Source organism: Podarcis erhardii, assembly GCF_964252035.2.
Source record: "Podarcis erhardii genome assembly, chromosome: 7".
Lineage (NCBI taxonomy): Eukaryota > Metazoa > Chordata > Lepidosauria > Squamata > Lacertidae > Podarcis > Podarcis erhardii.
This window is the reverse complement of record NC_138511.1, coordinates 19,640,389-19,654,005: the sequence shown is the minus strand read 5'-3', so window position 1 is coordinate 19,654,005 and position 13,617 is coordinate 19,640,389. Positions and strand designations below refer to the sequence as shown.

Sequence of the window (13,617 nt, the reverse complement as noted above, 5' to 3'; positions counted from 1 at the left end):
GGACGATGCAAAGGCTTGTTCCGTCTACCGATTGCTGAGGGAGAGGGAGTTTCAGCCTTCTAAGATCATACCTACTTTTCCCCACCAGCCGCCTGACGAGGAGCCCTGTGCGCCTCGAAAGCCGGCACTTTCGCCCCCGAGAGAAGCCAGCCGAGCAAGCAGAAAGGAGCAGCCCCGTCGCCTGGCGCGCCCCGGCTTCCCGCCCCGGCTAGCTCGCTCTCTTGCCCGCCGGCCGGCCGCTCGGTCGGTACCTTTGTGCCGGATGCTCCGCTTCCAGTCCTTGGCGGTCTCCCGGCCGCTGACGAACTGGAACTCGTTGGGAGTGAGCCACTCTCCCCGGTAGCGAATGGAGGGCCCTTTGCTGCCCTGGCACAACTTATTGATGTAGAGGAGCGCCTTGTTCTCGCCGCACTCCACCTCGATGCAAGGCTCGCCGTTGTCGAAGAAGGGCTGGAAATCCGGGATGGACGAGAAGCGCTCCAGCATCAGGTCCTCGGGGAGGGGGTGCGGGTGGGAGTGGGCGGCGGCGTGGGGCGCCGCGTGGAAGTCCAGGTAAGCGCGCTGCTGCTGCTGGTGGTGATGGTGGTGCTGGTGGTGGTGGTGCGCAGCGGTGGCGAAGATCTGCTCGTAGGCAGGCGGGTGCGGGGTCACCACGGGGATGGCGGCGGCCGCCAAGGGGACCAGGTAGTCGGGCAAGGTCTCCATGGGCTGGTTAAAGGCGGCCAGCGCCAGCTCCTCGCGGTCCGGGCGCTCCCTCTTGATGGCCGGCATGGTGGCGGCGACAGCGGCGCGCTCAGCCGGCGGCGGCGGCGGCGGCTGCTCTTCCCAGGCTGCAAGTTGCGCGCTTGGATTGAGCCTCCCGCAAGAGCAGCAGCAGCAGCAGCAAAAGCAGCAACAGCCCCAGCACAAGCAGCACCTTGCAGGCGCCGGCTGGAGCGGCGGCGGCGGCGGCGAACCCGCTTGCAAAGCTCCCCAGCGGCGCAGCAGCCAAGGGGCGCCGGGATCCCGCAGCCAGCAACCCGAGCTTAATGCGCCCGGGAGGAGTTCAGAGCGGTGGCGGCGGCAGCGGCGGCAGATCTGCCCCTCCGGGTTAATACTTGACATCTTGGCCAGGGAGAGGGCGCCGCCGCCGCCGCCGCCACAGCTGCCGCCGCCGCCGCCGGAGACATGGTTTCGGTCGCCAAAGGTTTATTGATCTCCACGCACACACACACACACACACACACACACACACACACACACCCGCCCCCGCCGCCGCCGCCGCCCCCCCCCCAGCCGCGGATCGACCCTGCGCCTCTGCCTAGCGACCTCTTTTCTCTCTCTTTCTCTCTCTCTCTCCCCCCCACCCCCCACTTTCCCGCCTGGAGTATCCCCTTCTGGCTTGCCCTGCCAGCCCACGCAGCCCTCCCTGCTCGTTTGCCTGGCGTTTTATTTTTAATCTGGTTGTGTGCGAGTGGTTCTTTTTTTTAAAAAAAGAAATATATATTACAGTCACCTAAAATCTTGCAACCACCACCAGCAGCAGCCTTATTTTCTCTCTCCGTTCCACGCGCGTAACGCACTTTCACTCCCCTGCCCCGCCACTTGCAAAATACGTAATTTTTTAAAACTGCATTTTTTTATTTTAAAAATTGCAATTGCTCTAGCGCAACCTTTGCAACATTGCTTTCCTTCCCTCCCACACAAGCCTGCAACTTTTCCACAGGTCTGTCTCCCCGCTATTAATAATAATTTTAAAAAACCCACCCACATGCATCCACACGTGCACCTGCAAAAGGGGATATTTCTCAAACGACGCCCAATTTCTAGGCTAGAAATTAAAAGCAACCTAGAATTTAAATAAATAAATAAAATTAAAACACTTTCACAGTCGACAATTCCCCCTCCCCAATAAACAGCGCCCTTGCCTTTACTAGAAGTAAGGGGGTTCTATTTGGCTGGGCTTCCTCCTACAGGCACCCCTGTTAGAAACATATATATTGATATATTTTCGGAAGTCAGAGTGGAGTTCTGAGACACTCCGACCAAACAAGCTTTTCCCTCCGCTGCCGATTCTGCAACTTGCCCCATTTAAACAGCACAAGGCGCTTGCAAAAAAAGGAGAGAGGCGGAAAAAGTGGAAGGTGGGGGGACTGACTCTAGGAGAGGGGGGTAAGCGACGGACAACCACCTCCTTCAAAGAACCACACGTCTCCCCCGTGTTTTTTTCTAAAGCCCAAATTAACCTGGGTGGGTTAATAAAGGTTGCTCTTCTTACCCGTGGACTCTGGATGCCTTTGGAGTCAGTGGGTGTCACTGGGCTTTGCCCCCGAACCTGTTTTCAGCTGGAAGGCTCACTGCTGCCTTGGGCAGCAAGAGTGAAAGTCTCTGTCTCATCTCAACTCTGGTGTTTGGAAAGATTGGGCTTCTGGATTAAGGTAAGTGTGGTACAGGCAGCTGTGAGCCCCTGCACATTTTTTTTGAGGGGGGGAGATTTTTAAGTGATCTTCTCATGAGCAATCTTACTTAGAGGAACATATTCTACATCACTGATAGGGAACCTGAGACCCACCAGAAGATGTTGGGTTCACAACTCTCACCATCTCCAGCTAGCAAGGACAACTGTCAGCACCAGGTTCCCCACTCCACCAATGCATTGCCCATGTTGTCTTCAGGACAAGTGTCTTAAACATCATGGCAGTCCTCTGTCATGGTTCTCAGTCTGACTGCAAATTTTCACTGCAGAAGCCTGGATAGCTCAGTTGGTTAGAGCCTGGTGCTGATAATACCTCTAAGGAGAACAAGGTGTTCCAGGCCAGAGTGGGGCTGACCCCCTTTTTGGATACTGCCCTTGTGTTTTGGACAGTCACACTACGCAAGGGTCATTGTGTTCTCCAGACAGTACTCTTGGAGCCCAGAACCACCACCTCCATCATAAAACTGGCCCCATAAAACTCTTGTATTCCTGTCCTGTTTACGGCCTTCCCACTGAAGCATCTGATTGGCCAATGTGAGAACAAGATGTTTTTAAACACCTGGTTTTTTTAATCAAGAATTTTATCAAGGTTTTTTTTTTTGTTTGTTTGTTTGTTTTTGTAAACCGCTTATCAGGTTTCTTAAAGCTGAGCACCATATAAATTTTGTAAAATGTAAAATAAATAAGCAAAGGATGCTGGATTGGCTGGGCCTTTGGCCTGATCCAGGGGCAAGGCTCCTCTTATGTTAATCTAGGTCAGGAAAGGAAGTTACGGAGAACATGTCCTTGGGGAGAGCTCTACATCTAAATATATATAAAGCACATAACCAAAAATGTACAGTGGTACCTTGGGTTACATATGCTTCAGGTTACAGACTCCACTAACCCAGAAATAGTATCTTGGGTTAAGAACTTTGCTTTAGGATTTTAGACTGACGCTCAGGTTCAGCCTACAGGATGAGAACAGAAATTGTGCTCTGGCGGTGCGGCGGTAGTGGGAGCCTCGTTAGCTAAAGTGGTGCTTCAGGTTAAGATAAGTTTCAGCTTAAGAACAGACCTCTGGAATGAATTAAGTACTTAACCCGAGGTACCACTGTAATAACTGTAATAAGAGTTGAATTCAATGTTAGTCTTACTCAGAGGAGAACCATTGAAATTAATGAACAATTTCAGTGGGTCTACCCTGAATAAAACTTAGTCGAATGCAACCCAAAATGTGGAATTGGATCTCTATTTCATACTACATTTGTTCTAAAAATAAAAATTGGCAGAGCTAGCAGGGGCCAAGAAAAAAATGACTGTGGGGGTGGATCTGGGACCATCAGTTGCCTGTCCTAAAACAACTGTATTTGGCTGCTGTCGCAGACAGACTTGTGGGCCACTGTGTCCCTGTTCTGAGGATGATCCAGTCCAGATGTTCTTATATAATATAAAGCAGCTGGAGAAATAATTTTTAAAAAAACACACAAGCAGAACACCACCACCACCACCCAAACCCCACACCTTTTCTTGACACTCCCTCTTGTTGAATGCCTTGTGCATGGAGGAAGGAGAAAAAAGTGGTGATCTTGGTTTGTGGTTCACAACTTGGGTGTGTCAGGGAGATATCCTACCTAATTGCCACATTTACTGCTTTCCATTAAAAGTTTAATGGCAAGGTTTAAAATATTACATTACATTGTACTGCATGTTTACTTGCCAATATTTCGCTGTATTTGATTATTTCCTCCTCCCCCCCAAAAAAAATTTAATGATGATGATGAGGCAAAGCTTGGCAGGCAGCCTACCAGAAAATGAACTATTTCCCACCCTTCATTTGGAATATTTGAAACTGTTTGTAGACAAGCAGCCCCGCTAAAGCTCTGAGAAAAGAGTGATGCTCAGAGTTTTCTGTCTCCCTGCTGGTCGCCAAGGACAAACCGGCGCCAAAAGCGGTTTGTCAGAGAAGCCTTGTGCCAATCTTGTCAGAGCTGAAGGAGACTCTGAATGCAGGAGGGCACAGCGAGGAACTCCCCAGTTACAGCTGTGCTCTGTAAAAACAACTCGGTAACTTTCTGATGGTGCATCCATGTCCAGTACTAGAGCATCCCTTTGGGAACGCTTTGAGCTCAAGGTCACAAAGCAGCCCATCCATCCTCATTTGCAGGGTAACTGAGTGCGATGCAGCCTAACCTACCTCTCAGGGTTGTTGTGAGAAGAGCTGCGTACTCCTTGAAGGAAAGGTGGGATTATAGTGGACGCTCAGATTGCGAACGTGATCCGTGCAGGAGGCACGTTCGCAACCCGCAGCATTCGCAACCCGCAGCGCTGCGTCTGCGCACGTGCGGGTTGCAATTTGGCGCTTCTGCACATGCACAAAATGTGATTTAGCCCTTCTGCGCATGTGTGACTTCTGAAACCCGGAAGTAACCCATTCCAGTACTTCCGGGTTTTGGCACGTCTGTAACCCAAAAAAACACAACCCGAAGCATCTGTAACCTGAGGTATGACTGTATCCAAAATTACAGAATAAATCCATCAGCTCCAAAATTTGCCTATTCTGGCTACATAGTAAGAGTCTGCTGGATCATCTGGTCCAGCATCCTATTCTCACAGTGGCCAAACAAATGTCTGTGGGAAACCCACTAGAGCAATCTCTCTTCCTGAAGTTTCGAGCAACTGGAATTCAGAAGCATTACTGCCTATGACCATTGAGGCAGAACATAGACATCGTGGCTGGTAGTCATTGATAGCCATATCCTTCATGAATAGCCCTTGACATAGCATTATCCTCCTACAAAGATTTGTCCAATCCTCTCTTAAAGTGGGTTGGCATCGCTGCCTCCAATAGGAGCAAGTTTCTCAGCTAGTACAGTGGTACCTCGGGTTACAGACGCTTCAGGTTACAGACTCCGCTAACCCAGAAATAGTACCTCGGGTTAAGAACTTTGCTTCAGGATGAGAACAGAAATTGTGCTCTGGTGGCACGGCGGTCTGGCGGCAGCAGGAGGCCCCATTAGCTAAAGTGGTCTTCAGGTTAAGAACAGTTTCAGGTTAACAGCGGACCTCCAGAACGAATTAAGTACTTAACCCGAGATACCACTGTAATTGCTTTCAAGTGATTTAGTGTCAGAGATTGGGCAGAGGAGGAATGGCAGAGACCACCTCCCCAGCCTGACCCTTCCAGGGAGGAGGGAGGAGGAGGAGGAGGAAGAGGAAGACAGTTTAGATTTACAACAGGGGTTTGCAGGAGGTCACAGCTCAGAGGAAGATGAGGGGAAAAGACAGGAAAGAATGGGAGAGGAGGAGGAGGAGGAAGCAGCAGAGAGACAACAGCTGACGGACACGGTGTCTTTAGAAAGCATTCCAGATCCCCCTCTCCCAGAACCCGGCGAGCCGTGAAAGTAGGAGAGCAAAGAGCTCAAAGACAGAGGGCACATAGCAGCACCCCCAGAAGTGGCAAATGAGGAAGTGAGAGAGATGGGGGTGGAGATTCGCTGCGGACCACGCCATTATCCAAGAGGTTGGGTTCTATAGCCTCTCCCTCTAATTACTGAATAAAAAAGTAAGAAACCTTCCCTTGTCTTTATACTTTCCTGGGCAACCAGCTGGGAGTTGTTGACAGCATCCTGACACTCAGACTAAGATCTGCCTAGCTTTACTCCTTGCAATTCTAACTGGGTAGGCCAAGGTCTGAAGTAGGAACTTCGGAAGCTGCTTTAGATCCTTGGTCCATCTAGTTCAGCATTGTTGACACATTGGCAGGGCTTCAGGGGGCGGGGAGATATATTTCACAGCTCTACCTGAAGATGCTGAGAGTGCAACTGTTGTGCCACAAACCTCCCACTTACTTTCTGTAAAAGGTGATGTCGGTGCCAACTTGAATAAAATATTGGGGGGCTCCAGGGAAGCTCCGTCTTTCAGAATCAATCACAAGATGCGACACACACACACACAATTTGAATGGCAATGCCTATCAACTGGGGAGAGGCTCAAATATTTCATTGGAGGGGTGAAGACCCCTTGATCCCTAGGGGTTGGCTCCAATGCTCCCCATTTCTGGAATGTTCTCCTCAGGGAGGCTCGCCTGGCGCCTTCATTACATATCTTAAGGCATCTGACGGAAACATTCCCCCCCCCCCAACAGGCCCTTGGCTGTTAAATGATCTATGTGTGTACGAGGGTATTGTCATTATTACAGTGGTACCTCAGGTTACATACGCTTCAGGTTACATATGCTTCAAGTTACAGACTCCGCTAATCCAGAAAGAGTACCTCGGGTTAAGAACTTTGCTTCAGGATGAGAATAGAATAGTGCTCTGGCAGCAGCGGGAGGCCCCATTAGCTAAAGTGGCGCCTCAAGTTAAGGTGTGTTGTGTTTTAGGTTTTTATTGAGGTTTTAAATGGTATTCCTGTAAGTTGCTTCAAGTCACCTTGTAGGAAATGCAACTAACAGTAACTAATAATAATGATAATAATAATAATTCCACAAGGAGGGAGCCTCCATTAATAAAGGCCTATCCCTTGTAACCACTTGGCCAGCCAAGGAAAGCAGACACACTCTTAAGAGGCCCTCCAACCAACAACAATTTCAGATTTATACACAGGAAGTGTTCTTTGAGTCATTCATCTTCAAGAGGTGGGTCAACACCCCAAACTAAGTTTTGTTGCCGCTGTGACACCAAGGCCACTTTTTTCTTTCCTTCCTGGTGGAGAGAGATAAGGCCCAAAACTTCACACGTATGCTAAAAAGTGTTTTAGAACAAGTCCCATTTGCAGACTGGGGTTAAAGGTGGATCCTTGGTCTATAAAAGCTGGAGAATATTGCTTTAAGGTACCTTGGTCCCACACCATTTACGGTCTTAAAGGGCAAAATTAGCACTTTAAATTGTTCCTTTAAACTGTGGCTGGAAACCTGCATATAGTTCTTTAAACCCAAGTGATTAGTTCCTGTTAGCAATCTGGTTACCACAGTTTGGACCAGGTGCAATTTTGCAAGACCAGGGCTTTTTCCCCCCAGCCGGAACTCACTGGAACTAGAAAAAAAAGCCCTGTACAAGACTATTCAAAACATCCAAGTCCTTACAGAGTCCTAGATCCCTGGCCTAGACTTTTAAGCTTGATATGCCAGATACTGAACTCAACACTTTATGCATGCTAAATAGGGAGCAACAGTGACTTTTGCAACCTATCAGCTTGTCTTGAACGCAGCGGAAATAATGTCTTGCAAGGAAGTCTGCTTCCCACCCTACCCAGCAACCGAGCTCCTGCAAAGATTATCTTCATTACTTTGCAGACGAGCTATGGTCCCTGTATACTGTAGAGCCCAAACAGAATATGTAGCAGATTTATTCTGCTTAAAGCTAATGCAGGGACTGTTGAATTCTGTATTATTGTAAGCTATCACATTCTCCAGAAACCATTCCAGAGGCTAAATATAACACTCTAATTGGAGGTGGGTGTGGAGTCAGTAACAACAAGCATCTTGTTGGCCATTGTGAGGACAGGATGCTGGAGTAGATGGACCAGTGGCCCATTAGGCTAGTCCTAATCATCTGGAGGGTTGCAAGACCCTCCAGTGTTGCCTGATTTTAATAAAGCACCAAAACATCTCTCTGGTCAGCTGAGCTCAACCACATGAAAGGCCAGTGTTTCTCAGCTCTGGACTGGGTGGTGGTAAAGGAATGATGTGGAATCTGACAGGCAGTGCCACATCCGAGGCTGGATATAAATAAGAAGCCAAGTAGGTGGGTGTTGGCTTGGTATACTAGCTTCGTGGGGCTGTGACCCATCTGACTAGTGGGCCAGCCTCCATGTCCGTAAAGGGATTTAATTTGGGGGTGCGGACTGGAGGAAAGAGATACAAACAATAAGTAAATTTTGTATGCAAGTGTGCAAAATGGCACCCACCTTCTAATAATGCCCCTGACAGCCGCTGATAAATTTAGCTTCTGTCCCAATGGAGACCCTAGAACAGCATGGGTCTCCAGCTGTTGTTGGACTACAACTCCCACCATCCCTAGCTAGCAGACGTGCCAGCTGAGGCTGATGGGAGTTGTAGTCCAACAACATCTGGAGTGCACCAAGTTGTAGAAGGCTGTCCTAGATCTTTTGCTCCAGGCCGTGTCTAGCACCACCAGGCACATGAGGCCCCAATGTGCTGTGCAGGGCAGCTGGGCAAGCGCCACCAAAGTCCTGCTTGGTGGGATCAGCATCGGAGGTCAGACTAGCCTAAGGCCAGACTGCTTCATTAGGGGAGATGTTTTGACAGCTCAGAGAGGAACAGCCGCCAAAGGGGAGGGGGGCGTAAGGGGGGCTTTGGGTGGGGTGATGGGGCTTGAAGCACTGAGGACATAAGGTCTTATTTAAAAAAATAAAATAAACACCATTACTGGAAAGATCCCAGGTTTCGCCTGCTTTAATCCAGCAGAGACCGAAAAAGGCCAAAGTTCCACAGTGATTTCTCGGAACGTAAGAAGAAATCTCCACAAATGCAATAAACATTCCCCCTTTCGTGAGCAAGGCCACATTCACACCATACATTTAAAGCAGCATTACACCACTTTAAACAGTCACAGCTTCCCCCAAGGAATTCTGGGAGATGTAGTTTGTTCTGGGTGCTGAGATTTATTAGAAGTTCCGATTCCCCTTTACAGAGCCGCAGTTCGCAGAGTGGTTTAGCATTCAGCCTCTTTTCCCAGGGAACTCTGGGAACTGTAGCTCTGTGAGGGGGACATGGGGTTCTCACAACCCTCAGGACCCATTAGCAAACTACACTTCCCACGATCCTTTGGGGGAAGCCATGATTGCTTAAAGTGGCATGATAGTGCTTTAGATGTCTAGTTCAGGTAGGGCCCAAGTCCTACTCAGCAGAGACCCATTGAAATTAATGGACCTAAGTTACACAGTCTCACTGACTTCAATGGGTCTCTTTTGATTCTCTGCTATCAGGTGTCCCGTGGTTTTTTGTTTGTTTGTTTTTCTTTATTTCCTCCCTCTCTCTGCTGCCCCCCCCCATCCTTTTACTCTTGTTCCCCGGGCAAGGGATTAATTGAAGTAAACCCATTGCCATGACAACCACACAACGTGGAGCTTTAATCAAACAAAACTCCGATAAGATGGGAAAAGGGAAGTAAAGACAGAGAAAGCAAAACCAAAAAAACCCAACAACAAAATATTAAAGACCCACAGTGAAACTATACCAGAGACAGGTGGCCTCTCTCTGCCTCCACTGCTGACTTGGTGAATGTTTTATACAGAGTTCAGTCAGAGGCCAGGCACCCTGACCGTGAGCGGGGCAAAGGGGTGCTTGACACCAATGAAAGGCAAGAGACAGCCAGGTCAGGGTCTGGGTGGGGAAGCTTCTTCCAAACTGGGGGCCGCATTCCCTTCCTGGGGCCACATGCCATTGGTGGGTGGGGCCTGGGGCAAAAGTGGGCGGAGCAACACATGTACATTTTACCTCGGTGCAGCAGGCTAGTTTCTAGATGTACTCACACACAAACGTGTCTATCAAGGCAAGCAAGAGGCATGATCAGGGTCCAAGGACACGTTTCAAGGCAAGCAAAAACACTCAAGGAGGGTGCAGAAGGGTGTGGCCTGAAGAAAGCAGGTGTAGCTGAGGAGGGGTGTGGCATGAGGATAGCCCCAGGGACCAGGCAGAGAGCCCTAGAGGGCTGCTTTTGGTCTCCAGGCCAGGTTCCCCATCCATTTGAAGACAAAACCACCCAACTCCCTTCCCATTCTGTAGGCTTCTCTGTAGCATAGCACCAGTAATACCAGTGGCTAACGTGCCCATGCCTTTCCTAGGTCCTACCCCCAGTGGCATAGGGACACGGGTGGCACTGTGGGTTAAACCACAGAGCCTAGGACTTGCCGATCAGAAGGTCAACGGTTCGAATCCCCACGACGGGGTGAGCTCCCATTGCTCGGTCCCTGCTCCTGCCAACCTAGCAGTTCAAAAGCACGTCAAAGTGCAAGTAGATAAATGGGTACCGCTCTGGCAGGAAGGTAAACGGTGTTTCCGTGCACTGCTCTGGTTCACCAGAAGCGGCTTAGTCATGCTGGCCACGTGACCCGGAAGCTGTACGCCGGCTCCCTCGGCCAATAAAGCGAGATGAGCGCCACAACCCCAGAGTTGGCCACGACTGGACCTAATGGTCAGGGGTCCTTTTACCTTTACCTTTACACCCAGTGGTAGAGCTTCATGCTCCAGCACCGGAGGTGGAGAGCAGGCGGGGGTGGGGCATGCATTCTGGGGGCGTGGTGCGCTCCCTGCAGGGGCGGGGCCTCCAGCACGGGTGGGGGGCAGCAGTGATGGAACCCCACCGGGACTGCGCTGACGGGGGTGGTGTGCTCCCCCTGCCCCCTCTTCCTCCGCCAGTGCCTACACCCAACAGTCGATATCTGCCAGGCTATGCGCCACGAAGGTTTTTCCTAGCCAATCCTGCTTTTCTTTAGAAGCCAGGAGCTTGCTTCAGGCTAGCATGCACAATGACCAGCTGTGAGTCCGGCAGCTGTGCGCCCCACTCTGAAAATAAGCCAACTAGCCAATTGTGAGTGCTGGTGAGGGGCAACGTGTATCGATCAATAGAAAATGATAGACATGCATACCTATATGTCTGTAAAAGAGATAAAGGCTGCACATTTAATGCGCGTTACAGTGGTACCTCGCAAGACGAATGCCTCGTAAGACGAAAAACTCGCAAGACGAAAGAGTTTTTCGTTTTTTGAGTTGCTTCGCAAGATGAATTTCCCTATGGGCTTGCTTCGCAAGATGAAAACGTCTTGCAAGTTTGTTTCCTTTGTCTTGCAAGTTTGTTTCCTTTTTATTAAAACCGTGCATTCACTTCGAGGAGCAACTCATAGCACGCGGTGTGGTAGCCTTTTTTGAGGTTTTTGAAGACTTTGGTGATTTTTGAAGCTTTTCCAAAGTCCGTGCTTCGCAAGACGAAAAAATTGCAAGACGAAAAAAACTCGCGGAACGAATTAATTTCGTCTTGCGAGGCACCACTGTATTTCTCTCTCCCTGCCCACAAGGTAGCATGTGAACTGCAATCTAAAAGATACGGCACTTCTTCAGGCAGCGCAAAATTAAACTATGGAACTCGCTTCCACAGGAGGGGCAGCCATGGCCACCAACTTGGAAGGCTTTAAAAGAGGATTGGACATGGAGGAGAAGGCAGTCCATGGTTGCAGGAAGCAATGCTTCTGAAAACCAGTGGATGGAAACCAAAGGAAGGGAGAGCGCACTAGTGCTCGAATCCTGCTTGTGGGTTTCCCACTGAGGCATCTGGTTGGCCATGGTGACAACAGGATGCTGGAGAAGACTGGCCATTGGCCTGATCCTGCAGGCTCCACTTAAGTTCTTAGTTTACCAAGAGTACTGGGAACTGTAGCCCTGAGAGGGGTAAACTGCAGTTCCCAGGATTCATAAGGAGAAGTCATGTGCTTTTTAAATCTATGGTGTGTATGCAGCCATAGAGAGGCAGGAGAAGCCTACCCTTAACAATGATTATTTTTCAGCAGGAGTTTTTTTGGGGGGAGGGGGGAGGAGAGACGCAGCAATTTCCCTTTGGTCCGCTTCATCTGTCCCTTCTCTCTCCTGCTGACTACTCATCACTGACTCCCGCAAGGGCAGTTCCGAGACAGACACGCCTGCAATTCATCAAAGGGGAGGCATAAGTCTTCAATGACAGGCCTACTGTAGCGTATCACACTGATGCAATGGGATGTTAGCACAGCACAGCACAGCAGAGGAGGGGAGAGGAAACCCCTGGAGGTTGCCAGCCCTCTCGCCACAGCAAGCCAGTCTGGACCTCACTTTAATGAATCTGTGTGTAATTGCAGTAAAGAGCCAATCTCCAGAAAGGGGTGGACAAAATCTGTTGACTGCAATTTCTCACCTAAGTTTCTCACTTTCCCAATCTTTTAAGTTCAGTTCACCACCGTTCTGCACCACTTTTGCAATTTTGCTCACAGATCATCAGGGTTTCATTTACCTTTTTGTCAAAGTATTTCTATACTACCCTCTCATAAAATATCGGTTTGTGTGTGTGTGCGTGCACACAGCAATATATAGAGAGACATTAAAAGCAGGGCAGAACAATCATTAAAAATGACTGGCTACTCAAGAAAATCTTAAACAACTGCATAGGCCTGTCAGCATAAAAAGGACTTCAAGAGATGCATCTCTGTTGGAAGAACTGATGGTTGCAAGGAAAAATCGGTATAAAATGAGATTTCCTTGGATGCCAAGATCCAGGGTTGGGGCAAGTACTCTTTGGTGAGAGAACCCGAGCAGAGATTAAAACCACAAGATATTCAGCAAAGTAAAATGTGGGAATATAGGCTACTAGATCTTTAAAATATGTCCTTGTGAGTTCTAAAACTCCCTTCTTCCCTTAGCGTAAAAAAAGACCACACATTTGGTAAGTTAAAAATGGCTTACTTACAAACTCTCCAAACTCAGATTCATGTGCTTTTCCATACAGCATTCGGAAAAAGTTGCATAGGCAGTAAAAACTAACTTAGTTACAGCGGTGAAAGTTCCTAAATTATTAGTATAGGAACACAAGAATGGCTTGTGAGTGCCATGCGGCTAAGCTGGAGCAACCAGCTTGTTTTGGAGAAGTGTAAATTTCAATGCAAATTGAATCAAATATCTCTTCCAACAGCAAGCCATTCTGTTTTCAGATTTTAAAATAACGATAAAAAATATTCACCTTACTTCCAGCCTCTAGCCACCTGCTTGGCTACAAGACAGGGCCAGCTTTAGACAGATTTTTTCCTTTTTTTATTTTATCTGGACAGGGCGGCTTCTGTCTTTAACCCAATCACTGACGGGAATTGGGTGGCAGACCAGCTGCTCCCAGAGCCTGAGCCCAGGTCAAAGCAACATCAAAGACAGAATCACAAGGCCTTTCAGCTTACATTTGGCACCTGAGTTTCCCATTTCATCTCTCTCCCCCTTTTGTGTTTGTAGTCTTGAAAGAAGGTTCTGAGTTGCAGCACAGAAGTGAGGGGCAAGGTGGGAACCCACCATTTATCCACTGATCTGACAGCAGGACATGCCCCCCCCCCTCCTCCAACACATGCACACATGTCAAAGCACTCAGGAAGTGTGCCCAAACTTTGCTGGAGCTATCAGACAGGTACATTACCAGGCTTGGCACCAGTCACTA

At 49.1% G+C, this 13,617-nt stretch overlaps 1 protein-coding gene across 5 annotated transcripts in view; it reads right to left on the bottom strand.

Moving 5' to 3' along the window:
- Nucleotides 1–13,617, bottom strand: part of SAMD11 (sterile alpha motif domain containing 11) — a 340,371-nt gene that overhangs the window by 164,464 nt on the left and 162,290 nt on the right. Inside the window, exon 1 of one of the 5 annotated variants that reach the window (XM_081870868.1) lies at nucleotides 252–1,184. The exons of 2 other annotated variants lie outside the window; for them this stretch is intronic. In XM_081870868.1, coding sequence (XP_081726994.1) covers nucleotides 252–1,104 — 853 coding nt within the window. In that variant the 5' untranslated portion in view covers nucleotides 1,105–1,184. Of the gene's footprint in view, nucleotides 1–251; nucleotides 1,185–13,617 lie in introns of those variants that run through there. 2 more of the 5 variants (XM_081870867.1, XM_081870865.1) reach the window with 2 other exon arrangements.